At 42.8% G+C, this 25,467-nt stretch overlaps 1 protein-coding gene across 1 annotated transcript in view; it reads left to right on the top strand.

Annotated features, from left to right (window-relative positions):
• Positions 1-25,467, top strand: part of Uxs1 (UDP-glucuronate decarboxylase 1) — a 96,989-nt gene that overhangs the window by 49,567 nt on the left and 21,955 nt on the right. Inside the window, exons 6-9 of the mRNA XM_076832727.2 lie at positions 3,676-3,856; positions 11,393-11,497; positions 16,248-16,307; positions 19,442-19,563. Coding sequence (XP_076688842.1) covers positions 3,676-3,856; positions 11,393-11,497; positions 16,248-16,307; positions 19,442-19,563 — 468 coding nt within the window. The remainder of the gene's footprint in view (positions 1-3,675; positions 3,857-11,392; positions 11,498-16,247; positions 16,308-19,441; positions 19,564-25,467) is intronic.

Here is a 25,467-nt window from a genome sequence, read left to right as displayed (position 1 = left end):
TTTCAATAATTGTTTAAGCCTTATAACAAAGAAGAGATTTATTGGAAATATAATTTTCTTTGCTAATTTGCTGAGCAGCCTGAGATAAAATGCTGACCTTGAACTGGACAATTTTAATTGCCTATTAGCACTCACAAGGACAAGAAGTATAAGCACATTGAGATGAGCTCATATATTCAGAGTCATGCAAAGCTGTCAAAGTTCTAATCTATTTCCATGTAAGAAGTCTTGCATTTTGCTTTCATTTGAAACACTTCCCTAAGGGATTAAAAAATTATAACTATAACTATTCATCTGTTACATAAATTCTTAAGTATTCATGTTAGAAGTTACTTTAAAACAATACAGAATTCTAGTGCATTTTAATCAAGACTAAGGTGCTTCCAAGGATTTTGTATATTACTTATGAAATGTTAGAGGAATCATGTAATTTAATATACTGTATTTGTGTTTTTGCAAGCTCAGGCTTTCAGCCAGGTATTTTGGATGCAGAGATAATGTTAGGGTGCCACAGAATATCTTCCTTTCAGAAACACTTGCATATGACTATACAGAGTTGCATTAAAAGGGGTTAAGGGGCTGGGGTTGTGGCTCACTGGTAGAGCACTTGCCCAACATGTGTGAGGCACTGGGTTTGATTCTCAGCACTGCATATGAATAAGTGAATAAGACAAAGATTCATCAACAACTAAATATATAAATATATGTTTGTGTGTGTGTAATCGTGTAATTTTTTTAAAAGGGTTAAGTTTTAAATTTTTTTTATTTTTTTTTTCTGATTTAAAAACTAGAGAGATATTGTAAAGAGGTACAGAATAAGGTTAAAATGAAATGAAATCTCATCCCATGAGTTAAACAGTAATGGTATAGCAAATTTGAATATAAGATATTTTCCAAGAAAATTCTTTCTCATAGTCATTATGCAGGTACATAAGTAAAATGTAAGTGTGTTTCTGTAACGTATCTGAAGATCCGTACTTCATAAACTTTCAGTTTTGTATACTGAGAATCCAAGATGGGACCGCCCTGTTTCTTGGCCCCTGGTGAGGACCTCCTGGCAGATGGCATCATGGCTGCTGTCTGTGAGGAAGAAGATATTATAAGACCAGGTAGGAAGCCAGAGAGTAGGCAGAGGCCAGGCTTGACCTTTTATGATAGACCTCTTGTGAGGGCTAACTGGAATCCCATGAGAACTATATTAATATATTCCAAGGGCATCCCTAGTGGCCTAACCTTTATCTCTAAAAGTCCCATCACTTCCCAGCATCACCACACAGGGACCAGGTTTCTGCCACATGGACCCTTGGGGGACATGACATAGCCAAGCTATAGCAGCAGGGGTGCTATAGGTTTAAAAAAAAAAAGCATGAACTAGACAAATTGACAGGTAGCGTAGAAAGCGTGTGATCAGGAAGAGTATAGATCTATCTTGCCATGACTTGATCATCTGAGGATCTTAATAAGAAATTAAACTTCTCTGCATCATCAGTTTCTTATCTCTAAAGCAAAGGGGGTTCAGAAAATGATGCTCTCAAGCTAGTTGAAAACTATTGAAAATCAGAGTTTCTTTATCAACCATTCTGTCTTAAACCATTTTGTCAGTATTTTCATCAGAACATATAGAAATATCTAGTTAGTGATTAGGAATTGGTTCTCCTTGGAATCTGCCCAATACTGCCTCCTGGTGTTTTATATCACTGTGCCCAAAACACCTGACAGGAACAACTTAAAGAGGAAAAGCTTATTTTGGCTCACAGTTTCAGAGCTCTCAGTACATGATTGGTCAACTCCATTTCTCTGGGCCTGAGGTGAGACCACACATTGTGACAGAAAGTCATGGCAGAAGAAAGTGGCTCAGCTCATGGAAACCAGGAAGCAGAGAGAGAAAGGAGCTGGAATGAAGGTAAAACCCTTCTAGGGCACACACCCCGTGACTCACTTCTTTAACTCGGTCTTACCTACCATTCATCAATCAGTGGGTTAAACCAGCTAATGGATTAATCTACTAGCAAGGTCAGAGCTATCATGATCCAGTCATTGCCTGAAAGCCCCACTTCTAAACCATGCTGCATTGGGGATCATGCAGGGGGACCTTCCAGATAGGAACCATAATATTCTCCCTTCCTACCCATCTTCTTTCTTTGCTTGGCTGTACCTTCTCTCGCCTGTGGCTAACATCACATTGTGAGATTTCAGTTGAACAGGTGATTCTTGGAAAACAGAAGTTTTACACTATAGACCTAGGAACTTATGTTTGTAAGTTGAACTTGAAGTAAGGAGACATGTTTCTTGCAGCTTGAAGCAGGCAGGTGAAGGGAACTAGAATCATGATGAAGTGGCATCTAGACAGAACATGACAGGAACGTGGCTCAACTGCACGTCGATTTCCCCAGATGGTGCTCTGCACTCGTACTTCTCCCATCCCTCTGGGAGAGGAAGCCCTTCTCTCTCTGGTCACCTCCAGCTACACAGTTCAGTTTGAATAAAATCTTCCCATTTATTTTAAGAACTTTTTTCAAACAAAATTGGCATTTGTGATGGTTCCAGGTCTGGGACACGTTGTTGCTCAGCTCCCGTCCTGAGGCCTCATGGCTGCCATTTTGCTCTGGGCTGTTAGTTGGCACTGTGCAGTGATGTGTTCTCCCTCAGACATCGGCCCAACAGGGAGACTTCACTTTTACCTTTGGTTCTCAAATAGTGTCTGTCACCTGCTCTCACAGTTTGGAAGATGACATTTTTCTTGACATGCTTAGTCCAATGTGAATACGATTTTTTTTTTTTTTTTTTTTTACATTTTGCTGATCACTCTTTTCAGTTGCAGTATTGGAACCAGATGTACTTGTCCCTATTATCCCTAGGGAATTGGTTCTAGACTCCCTGAGGATAAAGGGATCTTGAGAGTACTCAAGTCACTTATATAAACAGCTTAGTATTCAATAGAACCTCTTTACATCCTTCTATGTACTTTAACTCAACTCTGCATTACTTATCCAAGTCCACTGTAAATGCTGTATGAGTAGTTGTACTGTATTGTTTAGGAATTAATGACAACAACAAAAAGTCCGTGAATGTCTAGTATGGACATGACTATCACAGGCCTACCTAGACTTTCAGTCCATGGTCAGTTAGATGGGTGGACGTGGTACCCAGATACGGAGGGCCAACTGTAAGGGATGTTAGTCATCTCATCTGTTGTAAAACAAGAAACATTTAATGTAAAAAGATTCTTATGAAGACATTTTGAAACATGTAACTGTGATTTTTCTGTATCATTCACTGAGTGGTAGTTCAACATTTTATGCTTCTTGGCAATTCACAGATAGTTTCATTTCTTTGTTTTGGAGTGAGTGTAGAGATCCTGCCTTAAAAACTTTTTTCTCTTCTTCCCTTTTTTTTTTTTTCTTTTTTTTTTTTTTTTTTTGCTTTTTTAAGTTGTAGTTGAACACAATAACTTTATTTTGTTTATTTTTTATGTGGTGCTGAGGATCGAACCTAGTGCCTCATATGTGCGAGGCAAGCGCTCTACCACTGAGCCACAACCCCAGCCCCTCTTCCCTCATCTTAAAAACTTTTAAGTTGGGGCCGCACCAAAGATGTGCCTCCATGATGTCAGTCATCACAGTGTTCTTATGTGCCTTTCTCTGGGGGTATTTCACACGCTGTGTCCCAATACAGATTACCGGAGGTGCAGGGTTCGTGGGCTCCCATCTAACTGACAAACTCATGATGGATGGCCATGAGGTGACCGTGGTGGACAACTTCTTCACAGGCAGAAAGAGAAATGTGGAACACTGGATTGGCCATGAGAACTTCGAGCTGATTAACCATGATGTGGTGGAGCCCCTCTACATAGAAGGTGAGAGAAAACTACACGTCAGCATCATTGAAAGTTTGGCAGCCATTATCGCCAGAGCAGCCAGATCCCCATGGGTTTGCCTGATTTGGCCACATGGTGGTGTTATGTTTTGTTTTTGAAATGGTCTCAATGTGCACAAGGCAGCATCCTTGTTCCTGTGGTAAAGAATGGTTTTACAGTGTGAATGTCTGTCTCCTCTGTCACGTGGCCTCCTCTGGTTTTGAACCTCTTGGATTTGGTGAGTAATGTCTGTGTAATGTACATCTGTTATGGTCTGAGCGCATATATCCCAGGTCCATATGTTGAAATCTTAACCCCCAGGTGATGGCATTAGGAGTTGGCATCTTTGGGAGGTGATCAGGGCATGAGCATGGAGCCCCGTGTGACTGGGATTAGTGTCCTTGTAGAGGAAGCCCAGAGAGCTCCTGACCCTTGTACCAAGGGTGGACACAGTGAGAAGCTGCCATCTGTGAAATAGGAAGTGAGTGTTCACCAGGTAGTTCGCCAGCACCTTGATCTTGGACTGGGAGACAGGAATCGCTGCTGTGTGTAAGCCACCGGTTTATGATACTTCGTGATAGTGACTGAGTAGACTAAGGTCGCCTCCCTATTGCCTAACAAGTCAGATTCCTGAGCTACTCGCGTCTGATTACTTCTAGCTTCCTGTAGAAAGTCGTGATGTAGAATACTGCTATAAGTTTGAATCTTGAATGTCCCCCAAGAGTCTGTGTATTGAAAGCTTAGTCCCTGGGGTTGTGTTATTGGGAGTTGTTAGGGCCTTACGGGGATCCTTAGGATATTGGGGGACATGCCTTTTAAGGGTGTTGTGGGACCCCAACTTTTCTCTTTTCCTTTCCTTCCTGGCTTGTGGTATAATTGATTCTGCTTCACTACAAATTCCTGCCATGATGTGTTCCCTTACCAGAGGCCCAAAATTGTGGAGTCACTTGATTTTCAGCTGAAACCTCCAGAACTATAAGCCAAAATAAACCTTTCCTCTTTATAAGTTAATTGCCTCAGGCATTTCATTATAATAATAGAGAGCTGACTAATATAAATATTGAATTAATAATAAAATCTCAGTTATTAGTGTTTAGAGCCCTTTAGTAACTTTGCCATTTTAATGGGATTATGGTTTGGGCCAATAATAGGTAATATAGTGACTTCAAAATGATTCATCCACATATTAACCCCCAGAACCTGTGAATATACCCTCTGTGGAAAACTGATATATTAAGGATTTCCTTTGAATCTAATGTAGATTACCTGAATAGACCATACTTCAAATGGCAAGTGTCCTTATAAAAGACTTGGAGAAAACTCAGACACACAAGGAGAAAAGGAGAAGGTGGTGTGAAGAATGAGAGAGTATAGGGGCTGGGGATGTGGCTCAAGCGGTAGGGCGCTCGCCTGGCATGCGTGCGGCCCGGGTTCGATCCTCAGCACCACATACAAAACAAAGATGTTGTGTCCGTCGATAACTAAAAAATAAATATTAAAATTCTCTCTCTCTCTCTCCCTCTCTCACTCTCTTTTAAAAAAAAAAAAAAAAGAATGAGAGAGTATAGTTATGCAGCCCCAGGCCAAAGAGTACATGGAAGAGGTAGGGAAGGCTTCACCTAGAGCCTTTGGAGGAAGTATGGCCTCACCACTGCTGTGTTGCCAGACTTCCAATGTCTAGAGCTGTACCAAAAAATACGTTTTAATTTTTGTGGTTCTTTGGTTAAAGCAACCTTAAGAAGCTAATTCAGGGGCCTTAGGTGCACTTTGAAAGGTCTCCTTCCTCTAAAATTCCCTAAGGTGTGCTGAGGTGAGCCATCACGAGGTCTTGCTGTAGGAGCCTCTGAGCTCACAGACTTAAGGTATTCTCGTTTGCATCTGATGGCAGCCCTGTGAACTGAATGGTATAAGACTGGAATTGGACTGGAACCTGCCCAAAGCCATGGGGTTATTAGTGACAGACCCAAAATTCATCCTGGTTCTGTGACTCCAGGGCTTCTATAGTTACCCACACCCCACCCCCACTGCGTGTAGGGTGCAGCATTCTGCCTTCCCCAGTGTTGCCACGCTGTGGGATTTCCCATGTCCAGCAGACTGTCTTGAGCAGCCAGTGTAATCACTGAGGAGTACTGCCCCAAAGTTTATTTAATCTTATTTAACATTCTGCAGGGTTTTGTTATAAATACATTTGTTGCTCCTCAGTAAATATCAAAAAGCAAGTTGTTGGGCTGGGGTTGTAGCTCAGTGGCAGAGCGCTTGCCTTGCACATGTGAGGCATTGGGTTCAATCCTCAACACCACATAAAAATAAAATAAAGGCATGTTGTCCATCTACAACTACCAAAAAAAAAAAAAAAAAAACGAGTTGTACCAAATATTTCCATGTCTTCATTTTGAAGCGGTGTCCATCTTACTTTGACATTATTAGCACTAAGTATTATATGTTAAGCATTCGGCTATATTTATCATCTTCCCCCAGTCTGGCTTTTTGGCCTTTTTGTTTCATCAAAACTTTGTAATTTTAATATACTCTCATCTGTTCATTTCCCCTTTGCTATTTTTTCTGTTTATTTCATGTTGTAACCATTTCAAGATTAGGTGAACGTTTAATCTTTTAAAAATAGCCTTGGTGAGGTTTTTTGGTTGATTGGTTTTTACCTTGTTTTAAACATTTAATTATTGAATCTGCTTTGGTTTGACTTTTGGACTGGGCTTTGGTTTTTGTAGAGTGAACCAAATTTGGGATAACATGGGTCAGACATTCCACCTTCTGCCCCCGAACTTACTCATGAAGTGCTAAGGGTCAGCTGGGTGTTACATGTGACAGGGCTCTGCCAGGCACAGTTCTAAAGGTGCCTTCTTCCAGGAATCACTCGGAGATCCAGCTGGAGACTGCTGTAAAGGACTCTGAGTAACACTGAAGAACCACTTGTTATAAAATGGAGACTATGCTGGATTATCTGGGAGGGCCCCTTATAATCAATATAAACACTTAAAAAGCATCAGAAGAAGGAGAAGAGGCAGATATATTCTGTGGAAGAGAGGCCCTGGGGAGTCCCAGCAGAATGGAAACCATGAGATCTGTGTGGGAGAGGCACAGCCCTGAGAGCAACTCTTGGCCAGCAGGAGGGACCTCCATCCACAGCCTCAAGGCTACCCTGAATCACCCTCTGAAGAAAAGAACACAGCCCCAGAGAGCAGAGCCGAGAACTGACCAGAACTGACCAGAACTGACCGAGGCACATGTGCTGACCTCTGACCTCATAGCTGGGTAGTTTTTAAGCCTCTAAATTTGTTGAGACAGTAGTAAACACAGCCCCAGGGTCTCAGCGCTGCACCTGGCCCACAGATACTGCTCCCCAAAGGATAACTATTTTTCTTATTATTACTCTTTATGTTCTGCACTTGGCAATAACATTTATAATAGTATGAAGCAGTTGATTAGATAATTTTAGTATTACTGAGAAATGGTATAAATTTTGTTAGTAAGTATGTGCTTTAACTGTAAGATTTGACCCCCAAAGCCACTCTAGGCCATTTCCACCACTGCTGCCCATAAATTGAGCATAGAACACATCATACACACATGCATGCTCCTGCACTGGTGGAATCATGATCAGTGATGAATGTTTTGTCCTGTGCTCAGAATATCAAGTCCGTCAGTCGACGTGTATCTTGAGGCACAAGACATTTCCCCCTCCTAGTTAAAGCCTGTTTTTCACTTCCTCCTTCCAAGGTTCCCAGCCTTGGCCCAGGTTCTTCCACATCTTGATGATTCCCTCCCTGTCCTGCAGTAGCCCCACACCGTCGCTTCTTCTCTCCCCACATGCCTGCTTCATTCGGCAGCAGCTGAGCGCAGCTTCTCAAGCTCACAAGGAGCACTCTACAAAACTGACCGCGTTCTGGGTCCCAAAGCACCTCAACAAACCTGAAAGCATGGAAGCCAGATAGAGTATACTGTCAAGCCACAGTAAGCTCACACCAGAGATCAATAGCAGAAGACCGCTGCAGAACCACAGAATACTTGAACGACATACTTGTATGTGACACTTGGGTCGAAGAAGAAGTCTCAATAGAAATTAAAAAGTACTTTGACCTAAATAAGAGAATCAGGTTTTTCATTTAGCATTTGATAAAGATTGAGATGGGAGAGAATCTTAAGTGTGTATGTGTGACCTAGCTAATACAGATAGGTACTCGTACATCTCCCTTAGAGAGACAGCAGCCCGTCACATAGCGCCCTGCGCCTCGTTTTCTTCTCACACTGTATCCTGGTGATCTTTTCATAGTCAGCTGCTCAGCATTCTGTTGTGTGGCTATTCTGGATCTCTTGACAAACATACATTTTTTCCCCTCAATGTTATTTATTGAAAAGCCTCCATTGTGTAAATATACAACAACTTTATTATTTCTTGTTATTGAGTCTTTAGGTTCTTTGCAACTTGGGGCCATCATAAACCATTCTTCAGAGAGCCGCCAGTACACACTTGTATGTCCCCTTCATCATCATCTTCATATACCTAGTCGGAGCCCTGTTCAGGCTTCCACTAGACACATAGAGCCTGTGTTTTCCTGAAAAGCTGTTCTGATTTGCTTTTCAATTAACTGCATGAACAGGAATCTTGACCAGCATTCCTGTTGAGAACTGAAAAAGTAATAATGCCCATCATGTCCTGGGGAGACTGATACCTGGAAATCGCATTAAAAAATTCAGGAAAATAAAAGAATCTGACCTCAGGTAACACTCACTGCACACATCCTGTATTTGAAGCAGCGTTCTGATGATAGTTCGCTTAGTAGATTCAGCGCCCTCAGTACTACACTTGAAGTGGCCTGAAGCCATTGTGAGCCAGCCTTATAGCCCCCAGGCAGCAAGAGGGTGCTTTCTAATAGGGCTGCGGGAGGCTTCCCAGAAACTGAGGTCTGAGTTAGCCTTGAAGAAGAAAGCCTGGCCTGGAGCCATGAGGGGAGAGAAAGTACAGGTTGATGGTTTCTGTTTGGTGTCAAGGAAGTATCCTGGCTCTTAAGGCATTTTGATTTTAAGATGAAATGTCTTTATCTGATTTTGTGAGTCGTGTTGTGTGGTGGTGTTGGGATCAAACCCAGGGCCTGCACGTGGTCGTCATGTGCTCTACTGCTGAACTGTCATAGCCTCAGCCCTATCAAGGCTGGCTTTCCCCTCTTCATTTTTAGTGCAGTTTCTGTCTTTCCCTACAGATGTTGTCTCCACGGGAGTAAAGATGGTGCTGAGCAACTTGCTCTGTGAGCTCACCACCCACGCACACTGGCTTACACTATCCTTGAGGAACACGGGGTGGCCTGTGTGAGAGCAGAAATGCCAGTGGCTTGTGAGGTGGGTGCCAAGATCCAGTTCTTGGCCCACCTCCGCGTGCCCTGGGGTCACTCTCAGCTCTGGCTCTGAACGTGTTTGACACATTCCGTTTTGGACGACCTGGTCCTGCCCTAGAGTGACCGTGAGTATTGAGGACATGTTTTAGGGAAAGCCTCAGTGCCCATATCTGGGGTTAAGCACCTGCCACTTACACCTACAGCCCCAGGATCTTTAAGCACATACACAGGAACTATGCAGTATGTTAGTCACCTTCCTGTCACTGTGACAGATACCTGAGGTAATCAACTTATAAAGAAGAAAGATTTATTGTGGTTTATAATTTTAAAGGTTTCTGTCCACATTCAATTTGCCTATGGCTTTGGGTTTGTGGTGAGGCAGCACAAGGTAAGTGTGCCTGGTGGAACAGAACTTCTCACCCCATACAGTGAAGGGGAAAGGTGGGAGGGAGGGCTGGAGTCCCATTATCCCCTTCAAGGGCACACCTCAGTGACCTTAAAACCTCCCACAAGTCCCCACCTCTTAGGTTGCATTCCTTCCACTAATGCTAAGCCGAGGACCAAGCCTTTGCCACAGGACCTTTGGGGGACATTCCAGATCCAAACTGCACCACACAGGACGTGCTGGTCCTTTCTGTAAGCTGGAGAAGACGAGGGCCTCTGGGTTAAGGAATTTTATGAGACTCGATTCTAAAATACTTGTTTATTTCCAGTTCATGTAATAGATTTTTTTTTTTTTTGCTTGCTTTTTATTTTTAGCAATTTATCAGGTTAGAATGATTTGTGGGCGTGAGAATGATAAGATTTTCCTGTCATTTGGACACATCCTTTCAAGAATTTGCATATAGGCAGATGCTCAACCATTTTTAAAGGTTTTGTGTTTTCTTAGTTCTCTTGAAAAAAAGATTATTGTTTTATCAAGCGTTAGTTCTGTTTTTAAATTAGGTTGATATTTTTTGAACTTTGCTTTAAATACGTGTGTTTGAACACACACACACACACACACACACACACAGTACAAACACACACAAAAAGTTCCAGAATCTACCCACTTGCAATTCCTATATCAGAGTGTTATCAAACATGGCCCCATTGGTAGCTCTGCGAGTGTGTTTTGTATTACTGTAACATTACCTTAGGCAGGATAATGCACAATAAAAAGAGGTTTATTTAGCTAACAGTTCTGAAGGTCCAAAACTATGGCATTAACAGTAGCACATTCAAGGATGAGAGAGAGAAGAGGAAGAAGAAATCACATGCCAGACAGGAAGCAAGAGAGTAGGGAGTGGCCAGGCCCACTCTTTTATAACAGTTCTCTCTCTTGAGTGTTAATATAGCCCACAAGAGCTGGAACTCGAGAGATGCATTAGTTCACGTTAATCTCTTCCGCGAACAGTCTGTGGAACCCCCTAGGAGGCCCCATCTCTAAAGGGATCCACCCCTTCCCGACCCTGCCATACTGGGAACCAAGCCTCCAGCACACCATCAAACCGTAGCACTCAGCCAGGGTCAGGTATGGGAGTGAACAGTGGTCCCCTGGTCAGGAGGTGGGCCGGAATCCATGGAGAGGAGCTGGTGTGTCAGGGTAGAGGTATTCCCTGTGAGCCTCTTCTCCAGGATGAACCCGTGTGCACAGAATGATTGGTTGCTGCAGTTGGGCTTTCTGATTCCATTCTCAGCTTCGCTGTGAGCGATGGGTGTTTCCTTACAGAGCTTAAGAATCACCCTATTCACCTGTCATCTCGGGGTCTAGTTTTACATGTATAGGATGCAATTTTCTTCCCTAGTTTTGCATTAAATTTGCTCCACAAGCTAAAAACGTTCATTTTAGATATACATGTTTAATTCTGTGTCTAAAAATCAGTCTTCCTTCTGATATGATTGCTATATCTGAATCACAAATCTCAGAAAATTTTCAACTCCGTCATCAGACTTCAGTCAGAGGAGAGCAGACTCCACTTACTGGCCCTGCACAGAGGTTTTTTCCAGATAACTAGACTTTCTATTTTTGTTCAAAGTTCTTCTAATTACAGATGTAAATTAGTTTCTACAAAGAATAATGTGCTAACAACTAGAATTTCAGTGAAAGATACACTAACACCTTTAATTCACAGTGTAAACAATAGAAGTTTGAAACTTTCTAAAGTGTTTTACTTGGAAATAACATGCTTCCCTTTTTCTCCTTCAGTTGACCAAATATACCATCTGGCGTCCCCAGCCTCCCCTCCAAATTATATGTATAACCCTATCAAGACACTGAAGACCAATACAATTGGGACATTGAACATGTTGGGTAAGTGGTCATTTTTCTCATTTTGCTGCCTTTGCTGGGAATATTTTGGGCAATTCCAAGCATAGATACAGTTGTCCTTCCTTGTCTGCCGTGGGTACATTCCAAGATCACCAGAGGATTCCTGAAACACCTTTTCTCTTAACAGAACACTTATGGCTGTAATTTTGCAGTTAGAGATGCAACTACAAAAATAGCTCAAAGTTTTTTTTTTCCTTTTTTGCAATTTTAGCTTATGATTAGTTTTTTCTTATTCAAGGACCATCACCTTTCTCTTAAAGGAAATGCTTTATTGCTTCTCTTTGGCATATCTAAATTTAATTCATCTCTACTCTTAGGCCCTGGGACCATTATTAAATAAGGTAAGAGTTTCTTAAACACACACACTGCCTTATCAGAACAGTTGGTCATTGAGATGGCCACCGAATGGCTGGCAGGTGGGTGGCAAATACAATGTGGATACACCAGAAAATAGGATGTTTCACATACTGAGCAGAATAGAGTGGCACAGCACAAGAGTTCATTCTCTATTTAGAGCAGTGCATAGATGAAAACTAATGAATTGCTTATTTCTGAAATTTCCTATTTAATATTTTCAGATTGAGGTTGACCACAGGTAGCTAAAACCATGAAAAACAAAGCAGGCTATGGGGATCCTCATCATTGGAAGTTAATTAGTTTGACCTTGGTATTTATATACCTTCTTCATCACCTTGCCCCTCTTACTTGACAGTTTCACAGTATGTAGCGTGTATGTCATCAGAATTTGTCATGGGGGACAAATTTCAGCATAACTTTTTTGTGCTATAATCACTGGTATTTGATGCCTCAGGCTAAATCCCCTGGGAGTGACCACAGGTGACCAGTGTTCCTCTTTCAGTTGGCCAGTGCCTAGGATTAATGGCACATCTTGTCCTGGAAAGCTCTGGTCCCAAGATTGTGTGGCGTGGCCTTGCCCAAAGAGGTGGTTCAGCAGCACTCCTGGTAGATTGGGGCCAAGAGGCTGCCCTATGTGGGTGTTGTGGAAACTGAACTGCTCTAGGCTAACCTTAGGATTCACATTAGAAGTGGAAGATGAAAGGGTTGGTGACATTAAAAATGGTCACGTGTATTCACAATCAGCGTGCCTTAGATTATGGCTGTGGGTAATATGTACTTGTTAACATTTAAAATTAGAGGCATACTTAAGTTTGGTACTTTTTTTTAAGTAGGTGTTTTGATTATTTGCAAAGTGGAAGAAAGGAACCACTTTTTAAAATGTCAAGTGAAAAATGGATTTAATTGTAAGAACATTTAAAGCAGGTTCTAAAAATGGATTTAGGAAAGACAGTCCTAAATATTAATTGAGTGGAGCATGGAAACAAGGGTCTAAAAGGGCAGCCAGAGACTGGATTTTAAGTCTCTAAGGCTGAACCTTTTGGAGGATTGTGTTAGTTAGGGTACTCAAGAGGAACAGAGTAGGAATATAATTAGATATGTAGAAAGGGGGTTATTCGGGTCTGAGGACACAGCTCAGTGATAAGCACTTGCCCAACATGCACAGGGCCCTGGGTTCAATCCCTAGCACGGCAATTTAAAAAAAAATAAATAAAAAAGGAAAAACAGGACTTATGATGGATTGGCTCCTGTGATTATAGAAGCTGAGAATTCCCACCTTCCCTCTGCAAGCCGGAGACCCAGGGAAGTGAATAGTGTAGTTCAGAGGCCTGAGAACTGGAGAGCTCAGGACAGATCAGTGTTCTACTTTTTTTATTCTATTAGACCCTAAAGGGATTAGATGATGCCCATCTCCTTTACTTAATCTATAGGTTAAATGCTAATTTCTTCCAGAAATACCTTCACAGACACACACCCCCCAAAAAATGTTGTTATATCTATTAACTAGATATTTGTTGGGGTATATTCTTTAACCTATCTAGTTGATACATGAAATTAACCTTCATAGGGGTCAAGTTCTGAGTGAAGTAAGATTATCTATTCTTCTGACCTAGAAAGAACATTTGCCCTCTGTTATTGTCCCCTGCCCTGATTACCAGGCAGGAAAGGGTGTCTATCTTCCTACTTAGAAACATGGTGTGCTGCACCCAGGTCTTGCCACCACAATCTCCCAGTCACTCTTTTGGCCCCCCATCCCCTCCATCATACCATAACCAGACACCATGGAGGAAAAACCCACTGTGCATATGATATCTGATCTTCTATTTAGGGAATGCAGCTACTATACCTAGGGCACTGTACCTTGCACTGTGAGGGGATTGGATACATTTACCCAGGCTCTTCTGCCAAGGACCTTGGCATCCCATGAGAGGATGCTCTGCAGGCACAGGCATTGGTGATACAAATGAGGAAGGGGAATGTTCCAGGAGAAAGGCCCCAACAAGATGCTGTTAGAGTTCAAGGCAAAAGGACTCCTGAGCTAGGGCTTGAGTCAGTAGTAAGAGTGGATGTAGAAGTCTTGCAGGAAGGATGGGGGATCTTCCAGGAATGACATGGACAAAAGTCAAAGGAGACCATCACTAGAATGGGGAGAAGTCCACATGGAACTTTGCAGTCTGAACCGAGAGGAGCTGTTATTGACCATTTTGCACTTGAGACAAGATGCACTGCACTTTGCCTGCACTTCAGGGGAGGGCCCTTCCCTCCACTGCTTCACCACCTCTCAGGTCCTGTGTTGGCTTCATCTGATGGAACCTCTTTGTTCTTTGTCCAGTCTCAGCATAAACACTTTAGCTCTGCTGCAGCTGGGTTAGCTCCTCTGACTTTACCCTGGACGGTTGCCTCTGTTCAGAATCTTTAAGCTCAGTTTCTCTTACATCAACACATTGCATATGTGATGTATATATTTTACCAAAGTTTAGAGAAAACTAAAAGCTAGTTTATTCCCCCAAGGTGGAAATATGAAATGGTACAGTTACTCTAGAGAACAGTTTGATGGGTTTTTTTTAAAAAAAAATGAATAGAAGGGGTGTGATTGTGGCTCAGTGGCAGAGCACTTGCCTAGAATGTGTGAGGCACAGGGTTTGATTCTCAGTATCAATAAATAAAATAAAGGTCCATTGACAAATTGTACGTATAGACTGAATAGAGCAGGAAGGCACAGTGGCACATGTGTAAGTCCAGCTACCCTGGAAGCAAAGGCAAGAGAGTCACTCCACTTTTTATCATGAGACCCTGTAGCTCAGTGGCACATGTGTAAGTCCAGCTACCCTGGAAGCAAAGGCAAGAGAGTCACTCCACTTTTTATCATGAGACCCTGTAGCTCAGTGGCACATGTGTAAGTCCAGCTACCCTGAAGCAAAGGCAAGAGAGCCACTCCACTTTTTATCATGAGACCCTGTAGCTCAGTGGTAGAGCACCCTGGTTTAAAAAATAAATAAATATGAGAAGTAAGTTAGTATGTAGCTACCATAATACCCAGTAATTGTCATCTTGAGCATTTATCTCTGAGAAATAAAAACTTACGCCACATGAAAAAACTGTGATAAATGTCCATAGCAGCTTTAGTCATGTGGTGAAAAACTGAATACAACTAAAATGTTTAGTAATGGATAAATGATTAGATTATATGCCCATTTTTCTAGCAGAGTCCTCAGGACAAAATAGGTAGGAACTGTTGACACATACAATAACTTGGTAGACTTCCAGGGAAATGTGATCAGTGAAGAAATTTAGTTCTAAAAGGTAATACTGTATGATTCCATTTATGTGTCGTATTTGACGTGGCAAAGTTACAGGAATAGAGAATGAATTTTTGGGTTACAGGCGTGGGAAGGAGAGAGGAGGTAAGGTAACGTGGGGGCCCTTGTAGAGATGGAATGTTCCGAGTCAGTTACATCAGTGGAGACTCTAGCAGTGGGGATGGTCATCGCATCCGTGTCACTATGACATTGTGAAATCTGACACTTCAGTGTTGCAAGTTTCTACATTGAAGAAAACTGAAGAAGTATGTGCGATCTTTCTGTGTTGTTTCATACAGCTGAATTGTACAAATATCTCAAAAAGTTAACTTTAAAAATAAAAAGACCTCAGGATCCTTACTGAAGCTACTACTTAGTCCCTGCCATAATACTCTGTGGTGATCCACCTTACAGGTTCCGTGGGCCCATGGAGTTGTTAGCCTATGGATACAATCTGATGCAAACCTCCCTTTTCACATTTTTCCTTCCTCCTGAACACTGTGGAGTTGGCAGAATCCATCTCCAAATTCTCACCCTTTTAGCAACTATATTCTCTTATTCTTATATATTCATGGCTCTCTGCTTTCCTCTAGATCCTCAGATACTCAGACCCCTGCCTTCCTCTCACTTTAGCCTCCAGCCTCCCCACACTGCCCCAGGGTCCTGCCTGCACACCTTGCCTCGTGGCTCCCTCCTGGCAGTGCTTCCTGGGCAACAGAGGCCATTTTGGAGACTAATGTGAAAGAGCCTTGCCTTCTGCCTACCAGGGTGAGGTCAGAAAATATGGGGCAATATTTTATGCAAAATAATTCTTGAAATCACACCTTAGCAGACCAACAGAGTCTGCATCTGATCTTCCTTACAACTCTGAGAATCCAACTAATGCTGTTTTTCCAAGAATCTATCTGTGGTCTTTCTTACTGCTTTTGTTTGGTCCAAGGCATATGCCATCAGAGTGGATGATTTGTTGGATCATCAGATAGCTTTTATATTAAAATATGCTTAAATCAGCCACATAAAGTGTGCCTATCCATGAAAGTAGATAGTTTCTCTGATCATGACTCTGCTTTTTGCAGGATTGGCAAAACGCGTGGGCGCCCGTCTGCTCCTGGCCTCGACCTCGGAGGTGTATGGAGGTGAGTGGGTGGAGCCCTCGCCACAGTTGCTTCCACTAACCCTTTGTGCTGTTAGCCTCCTGTCCTGGGTGAAGAAGGAATCGAGCCCAGGATGTCGTTCTGAGAAGGCCTAGCCTGCTCAAGCTCTTTCTGTGTGTGATGGCCCCGAGGCTTTCCATCCCAGCCTCTGGGGTCACCAGGCTTGTCCTCTGAGGGAGATTAACTCTCTTATTATATATTCTTGGAGGACTGGATCGTGTCACCTGGCCAATAAGACTCCACTGTTTTTGATTGCACACCAGTGGGGTTTTTTTTTTTTGTTTTTTTTTTTTTTCCATTCTGCTCTTAAAGTATAACAAAATTGCATTCCATGGGGATTGTTTGGCCTGTTCAGCTGGCACATGTTATTCTTCACTGTGAGCAATGTGTGCTTCATGTCTGATCCACCAGCAGCCCACAGGTTGGCCTGCCTTACCTGTTAGAGAACAGTCTCTGGAAGAACCATAAGTGGATAGTGCCAGAGAACTCCAGAGCCTGATTTAACAGCTGTAGCCTTCATCATCCCTCCCAGGCCCATCAATGCCTGGGAGTTCATGTTGGTGGTAGGAGGAGGATTTTGTTTTTAATCCACCTTGGCTTCTATTCAGCCCAAAACTACCTAGGTGCAAGGTTTGGGAGAACTGTTTAGTCAGTGCAGTGGGATCCAGACCCTGGCTCCCCGCCTCATTTTGTAATATTGTTCTGGATGAGAGAAATGAGGAAGCCAAAGGGTAAATTAGAAGACAAATTTTTTAATGTAAGGGAAGCAAATGGAAAAAAAATGCACAGAAATTCTAATTAATGCAGTTATAATCTTTGTAACCCCATGAAAATGTAGCACATCATCATCTTTGAAGTCCTGCCTCATCAATGTTTCTGTCCAAAAAGTGGAGTGACATGTTTTTCCTTTATCCTCACCCGCCCCATTTATTATCTGCATTTTTGATAAGAGCTGGTATCCTTTAGTTCCTAAATTAACTTTAGGGCGTAATCCTTGCAATTAGTTTGCCAGTTGCTCTACTCTGACATTTGATAAATAAACCACTTAAGTTTTGTGGAGCATTTGCTTAGTCCATTAACCTTGCAAAATATCAATAAAGTGGGAAGCAATTAGAAATCATTTCTGACTAGGCCTTACTTTTCTAATAACAAAGTGGTTTGTCCCAGTTTTTCTCCAAAGTGAAGTTGTGAAGGGACTTTTTCAGAATCTTGGTGCCTTGGGCATTTCAGCCCAGACCATGCCAGTGCATGGTTGAATGGGTATGCCCAGCCCTCTCTTTCTTCTCCTTTGTCAGAAATTTATGACCATCTAATTTGTTGTCTGGCTTGCCCAGCCCTTGTCAAAAATCCCTGGAAAAGGTTCTAGTGTCAGCCGTCTGTGAATGTAAGTCTTTGGTTTTCCTCTCTGGGAGTCTTTGCATCAATCTTTTCTACCAATGTGCAGTGAAAGCCTCGCCTTTTCTTAAGGGAAAAGTAAGCCCCAGCCCCAGACAGAGAGAGCTCACTCTGTGCTGCACAGCGGCTGCATGGGGCTGCAGGGGTGGTGAGGAGTCGGAGGTCTTTGCCAGGTGTGTGCATGGGCCCTTCCAGCACTCACTCAAGGTCTCATCCTGAGGAGCCTGAAGTCAAGCTGCAGGAGCAAGATTGACAAGACGTGAATTAGTGACACAGAGTCCCCGTATCTTTTTGTCTAGATTTCTTAACAAAGATTTATAGGTTTTCTACCCTGATTGTACTCAGAGTATAAAGTTCTTGATGTACTGGATAAACTAGGTCATAATTCACATTCCAGAAATATACTTGTACTTAAAAGGAATTTGTTACTTGTTTTCTTATATTATCTATTTCTCTGATCGATCTTAAGGTGTGATTGATTTATACACTAGAGAAACAGAAATCGGGAATTCCATTTGCTGGTAGACACTCTATCCCTGTGTTTACCCCACAGAGGGCATCCAGCTTGTCTCATCACGGGTCTTAGATTTGTTCTGGTGACAGCAAATGTGAAAGTTGTATGTTCCAGAGATGCTGTTTGTTTGCTCTTTATTGGTACATTATAATTATACATGATAGTGGGATTCATTATGCCATATTTATACATGCACATAATTTTTTTTTAAAGAGAGAGTGGAGAGAGAGAGAATTTTTTTTTATTTTTTTATTTTTATTTTTTTTTTTTAGTTTTTTCGGCAGGCACAACATCTTTATTTGCATGTGGTGCTGAGGATCGAACCCGGGCCGCACGCATGCCAGGCGAGCGCGCTACCGCTTGAGCCACATCCCCAGCCCCATGCACATAATTTGATCAGTCTCCTTCCCCGGTACCTTTCCTTTCCTTCCCGTCCTTCCTTCCCCACCCTTCCTGATACTCCACTCTATACTGATTTCCTTTCTATTATATATTAGTATATTGTCATTAACACACATACACATGATAATTTCTGTAATAATCTAAAAGTTAAGGACAGTTTATGGAAGAGAAGGGAGATTTGAAAGACTTTGATGTTTTATTTTTTTCCTCTAAAATACTATCATTAGGGCTGGGATTGTGGCTCAGTGGTTAGAGCGCTCACCTGGCATGTGCGAGGCCCTAGGTTCAATCCTCAGCACCACATAAAAATAAATAAATAAAATAAAGGTATTGTGTCCAGCTACAATTAAAAAATAAAATATTTTTTTAGAATAAATAATTAAATAAATAAAATGCTATCATTAGCCAGGCACAGTGGTACATGCCTATAATCCCAGTGTCTTGAGAGGCTGGGGCAGGAGGATCACAAGTTCAAAGCCAGCCTCAGCAACTTAGCAAGGCCCTGAGCAACTTAGTGAGATCCCATCTCAAAAAAGGAGGGAGTAGGGGATGTAGCTCAGTGGTTAAGCACCCTGGGTTAAATTCCTGATATCAAAAAAAAATTAAATGCTGTCATTACTTAATCAGTAGTAAGAATGCCAGTTCCAACTTAGGAGAATGGTACATAGAACACTAAGTTTCCTTCCCTCTTTGATGTTTCTCTCCATTTGAAGATGTTTGTACCTCAGAGATGCTCTATTCCTAGTGCAGATGAACTAGTTAAAAAGGAAAGATGAAAACAGTCTCGTTTTTCCCTGCCCTATAGATCCTGAAGTCCACCCTCAAAGTGAGGATTACTGGGGCCACGTGAATCCAATAGGACCCCGGGCCTGCTACGACGAAGGCAAACGTGTCGCAGAGACCATGTGCTACGCCTACATGAAGCAGGTACTTAACCAGGTTCCGGGGCTTACGTTCCAGGCACACAGAGCATCAGCATATCAGAGGTAAAGTGTCATAAAAGCATTAAATGCTGTCATTAATTATGCCTGGGGGCAAGTGTAGGGAAGTCCAGTTGCCCATTATTACTAATGAGCAGTGTTGTGCACAGCTTTTTTCATGTTTCCTTATTTTAAAAATAATTTCCCAGAGATGAATTCTTAGGGTTTGGAATATCATGGAACTGTATGCTTCTCTATTGCCAGTTGCCTACCAGTAGCTCATGAGTGCCTCTTTTTTCCTGAAGCCTCCAAATGGATGGATTGATTACCTTTCTTTTTTTTTTTTTCTTTTTTAGTTTTTCTTTTGGTTTTCTTAATAGTGAAAAATTTGATTCACTATTGCTTTAACCTGTACTTCTCTAAGAATTGTTCTTCATATTTGCTATCATTTCCTCCTTTCTCATTGTTCACTGTTGCTCTCAGTGCTTCTGTCGTGGATATCTCAGATTGTCCACATGACGTAGCAGAAGGTGCCCACAGACTGAGAGGCTGAGGTTCCCACACAGGCTCTGCTGCCGTGTAACTTGGAGACATGACCCATTGTTTATTCAGTTCTTAACCTCTGACCTGGGGTTCATTGTACCTGCTGTGCCTGCCAGTGAGCTGTGCAAAGGGGTCCCCACGGGCGCAGGTGACAGCCCAGGCTCTTCCATGCATTTTCAAAGGGAGTATGACCATATTCTTGGGTCAGCTCTCTCAGATCCTTGGCATAATGTCCTTTATTAAGTGGAACATGCAGGGAAGTACCTGCAGGCATGGAATGTTGTTCCAGGACAGGTTGTTAAAAGATGCAGTGTCAGTGGGAACAGTATTCTCAGGCCCAGGGTCCAGCCTGCAGGAAGCTCCGGGCATTGAGAGAGAGAGGAGAGTGGCATGTGGGTGCTCAGTATTCAGGGAGTCTTCCTAATTGCCTATCTGAGGCCCCAGGGGGCTGGGCAGCGTGGACATATGCCACATGGGGACTGTCATGGCCTTCCATCACATGGTGTTGCACAGATGGCGTAGCTAAAGCCAAGCAGAAACATGCTGCCTCTTTTTGTGGCAGGAAGGGCTTGTCAGGGTCTCTCTTACTCCTCATAATTTAATAAAATATCATTAAAAGTTCATGAAAAGAACCTGTGCTGGTATCAGTATTTAGACCTGTCTGCTTTATTTCTCTGCCATAAGTAGACATAATGCCTTCTAGCCCACTTTGGGCCATTGCCTTCCTGGTATTATCCATTTATTCTAAGAAATGTTACCAGTTTTAAAAGAATATGCCTTTGTCATTTCTGAGCCCAGAACATCTAGACCCCAAAATTTAAGGTGTTTTAAATATGTAGAACAACCTGTGTCCCTATAAAAACTGGCTAGGGTATGAAGGCACATAAGTGCATTTAATCTAGTAATACATTTCAGGAATAATATGTTCTCGGCTTTTTTTCTTTTGCTTTCAGCCTTACAGCTGTGGTGGAGAAGGGGTATGAGGAATTGAACCCAGGTTACTCTACCACTGGGCTATATCCCTAGGCCTTTTTATTTATTGTTTTGAAACAAAGTCTCTCAAAGTTGCCCAGGTTGGCCTCTCACTTGTGATTCTCCTGCCTCAGCCTCCCAAGTAGCTGGTCTTATAGGTGTGTGCCATTGTGCCCAGTGTTTGGTTGTATTTCTTAGTGAATTTTTATGTAAGTAAAACTGGTAGATAGATGGGCAATGTTAAACTTTTAGTTTTTATTAAATAATTAATAATATAGCCTCATAAACATTCAGTGAGTATGTACTCATGATAATGATAGGATTTAATAGCAATGGAGCCAGTATCTGTTGAGCACGGTCTATATGCTGAGGCCCTGTTCTTGGCACCTGGACGCTAGCTGATTCTGCATGTTACACACCACTGAACCGTGGGTCCGTGTATGTCGTGCATGCAGGAAGGTGGCTTCTAGATAGATCTGAACTGTCAGCATCTCAGTTTATGCTTGCACTGTCCCAGTTCAGTGGCACGGATGGCATTGCCCTGAAAACTGTAGGGATGTGCCTGGTAAAACTCCATGTGGATGGCTGGATCCCCGCCTCTGTGCTGAGCATCCCTGCCAAGGCTCTGTCAGGTGTCCCTGTAAAGACCTCTGTTGCTCGTTTGGCACAGTGCCTCCGCTGTGCATTCACCAGGCACATACCTCACCCACAGGAGGCGCCACAGACAATCGTGGGATGTGTGCAAGAGTCGTGCCCCCAGCCGGCCTCCTAGTACAATTCTTACCAGGGAACAGAGCCTCAGTTACCTCCTGGCACCTTCTGAGGCGGAGACGGTGGAAGTTGCCCTCCTGGCTGACAAGTAGCCTGTAGTCTGTCAGTGCTCCTCATGTGCTTAGCCTATCTGGCCAAGGTGCACATCTGCCCAGGGGAGTGCTGCCGTCTGTGTCACTCTAGAGATAATACTGAGGAAAGCCTGCCCCTGGTGACGTGTCTTGTGAGCAGGTGAAGTGTAGCTGCCTGTCCCTAGAACCCCTCACCTGTTCCTTGGGGGGCCATTAAGCCACAGAATGACCATGTGCCTGGCCCTGGGTATGCCAGAATCCTGACCAGTTGTGGTAGCTGCAAAGCAGAAAGGTAGAGGTTGTGGCTTTGGGAAGGGACAACATGGCCAAGAGTAGAAGTCACCGTGATGTCACCTGAATTCTGACAAGCCTGTGAAAAGGGTCTGTGGTAAACTCCCAGTCCCCTGGCCTCATTTTTTTTTTTTTTTTTTTTTTCTTTTCTTTTCCCCAGTTAGAGGAGCTGGTACTGAGGATTGAACCCAGGAGTGCTCTATTGCTGAGCTACAGCTCCAGCTCTGGTTTTATATTTTGAAACAGGATTTCACTGACTTACTGAGGCCAGCCTTGCATTTGAGATTCTCCTGCTTCAGCCTCCTGAGTAATTGGGATTATTGGCCTATACTGTCATCTCCTGTTCTCATTTTTTGTTACGAATGTTTTGCTCCCTCTTTCTGAATCAGTGCCAAGTAGGAAGAACAGTGAGACACGTTTCTGTTCCTGCTATGGCAGGATGCTTTGCAAGGTGTAGAAACATAAGAAATCAAGGATACACCAGAAGGAAGTTTTCTTCCTGATAATACCGTAATAGTACTCATAATCCCATCTAGAAACAAATTTAAGAAGGGAAAATAAATGAACCAAAAACTGTCATGTGAACAGTGAAAAGGCAGTAAAACATTCAAGGCACAAAGACCCATGGGGTGTCATGTTAGCATCCAGCTAAGGTGGGTGGGAGCACCTGCTGCCCTACTGGGTTGGTCCACTGGGTGTGGCCTGATCCGGGGCAAGTTACTGTCCTTCTTCAGGCCCTGACTCCAAAGTGACATATTTTCTGGGGCTGTGACTGCTGCTTCTTCTTTTCTTCACTTCAGCATATGTACTCCTGTGGGTCCTACGTACTGAGCCCACTGCTCTGCAAGGTACCATGATACTGTACCCATCTGAATGTGCCACTTTCTGGAAGTGACATTATTCAGTGATGCCCTTCATACCTGCAATGGGTGGTGCTAAGGAGCAGGGACCAGGCTAGAGTGCCAGCCATGCACTTGGCCTCTATTAGTGCTGAGTCTGTTTCATCTTCCCTCATTTCCCACAGCCTTTTTTGAGGTGGGTGGTTAATCCATTTTACAGATGGGAGGGGTCCCAAGACTTGTCTCCAGCTCTCTGGACCGTAAGAAGGACTCAAGTCCTTGGCAGACTCCCTGCAGGGTGTGCCCCTTCCCCTGTCTGGCTGTCCCGTCAGGTTGCTGCAGATCAGAAAGCATTGCTGAGCAAGAAGGCAACTCCTGGTTCAAGGGCACTAAGGCCCAGAGCAGTGTGTACAGTTGTGTGGCACTGCCCAGAGCAAGCGGCCCATGTGGCCTTGCTTTGGAATTGCCTCTCCTTCCTCTGCAGGTAGAGGAAGCCACAGTTGTCAGTTCATAGTTCTAAATGTGCAGCCTTTTGAGATAAAAAGATTTAGGAAAGACTTTTAATATTTTAGTTGTGAGGACTTATGCTCTTTTGAGACAAGTGGGGATAAAAAGATCAGAAATGAAGAACCAGGTGGAATAGTGTACCTTTCACGCATTTTTATTTCGTTATTTCAATAACTTAATTTTTTTATATATAAGGACATATCCCCTCTTTGGTATAAATTATTTTTTCAAGATGCTTAATGGTATGTAGTTGTGTCTTACTCTAACTAAACCTAATACATAAAGACTGAAAATATAAACAAGTGAATAGAGGTATAGATGATCTCTTTATAAAAACTTTCCCCATTTCTAGAGGATTCACATCTGAGTTTCTTTCAATGAATGAAATATCCTCTAATGTATTCAAAATTGATTTCCCAGGAAAACCTTTTGTACATCCCTTACAGAAAGAGAGGCCTCTTTGAGTTTTTTTTTGGAATGGAATAAAGTGGAAGTTAGGGTGAAAGAGCATAGCATCCTTGAGAATAATTCAAACTTGTCAGGAATTAAATTGCCCCTTCTGCATGCTTGTCGTCCCAGTGGTTTACAAATATGGGGCCTTACCCTGTAGGCTGTGGTCAGGGTTTAGTGTACATTTGAGCTCATGGCCCCTTGTGAGCTCATGGCCCACCCACCAGCTACACTGAGTCTTCAAAACAGGCCACCATTCATAAAATCATAGACCAGCACAGCAAAAAAGAAATCACCTAGTTCAGTGGCCTTCAGAGTGTCTTTGTTTTATTTTTTGACCTCGGATACTTTATTTAAAAAAAAAAATCAAAAAGTTGGTATGTGTATTATTGCTTGTGGGGGAAAAAAACAACCAAATCAAGTCCAGTGTCCCACAGTAAGCCTCACACTAGGCCTCCCTGCCTAAAATCAGCCTTGTTTCCTGGCCCTGCAACTTGCCACTAGGTGCCTGCCCTCTGTATTCTGCTGTCCTGTCTAGACATTGACAGGTGAAATTTGCTCTTGCCTGCCCTTGCAGTGATTGCCTACTGCATAGTGGATGTTAGAAGTTTGACCTGGTTATTAATGTAGTACCCCCTTATCCTTGGGGCTCAAGGGCAAATGGTCATCCCTCCTCATCTGTGGGTTCATTCTCCAGAGATTCAACTAATCACAAATTGAAAATATTTGGGGGGAAAAATTGTATCTGTACAGACTTTTTTCTTGTCATTGTTCCCTACACAGTACAGGGTAAGGGGTACTAATATTGCAATTACATTGTACTAGTTATTGTAAGTAATCTAGAGATGCGTTAAATTATATAAGAGACTGTGCCTAGGTTGTTAGCTATACTGCACCATCTGCATCCTTAGATTTTGGTGTCCAAGGGATCCTGGAACCAATCCTCTGCAGATACCAAGACACATTAGTACTGGGTTTTAAACCATGGTGGAGAGATAGATAATAGCAAGGACATGTTTTCAAAGCAGTTTCACCTTTTCTTTTAATCCCTGTGACATGGGCAGAGTGGATATATTTCAAAGGTTAGGCTCTTCAGCCTTAGAAAATGAAATGACTTCCCCAGAAATGCACAGCTAGTGAGTGCCAGTGTGAGCGTGCAGTATTGCTGTCGCACCCCCATGTGCTCACATGTGCCACGTGCATTCAGATACGTTCTCCCCATGTGGATTTCTATACATCACCTTCTTTTAAGTTTCTGTTCATTTTATATTGACCTAACTCAGACTCACAGGAGTTGCTCTTGTCCTTCTTGATGCTTGGAGTCAGGTGTAAATGGTTCCCAGTTCACCACAGGGGTAGAACCACAGAGCACAAAGTGACACACAGCTGTGACTGAGAACAAATTGGCAGTTTTGTGAAATTCCATCGTGAGGATGGGGGATGGTGTCAAGGGGACTGTGCATATTA

This window comes from Callospermophilus lateralis, chromosome 14 (genome assembly GCF_048772815.1).
Source record: "Callospermophilus lateralis isolate mCalLat2 chromosome 14, mCalLat2.hap1, whole genome shotgun sequence".
Taxonomy (NCBI): Eukaryota; Metazoa; Chordata; class Mammalia; order Rodentia; family Sciuridae; genus Callospermophilus; species Callospermophilus lateralis.
The sequence above is the reverse complement of the archived record's forward strand: the minus strand, read 5'-3'. Positions and strand labels throughout refer to the sequence as shown.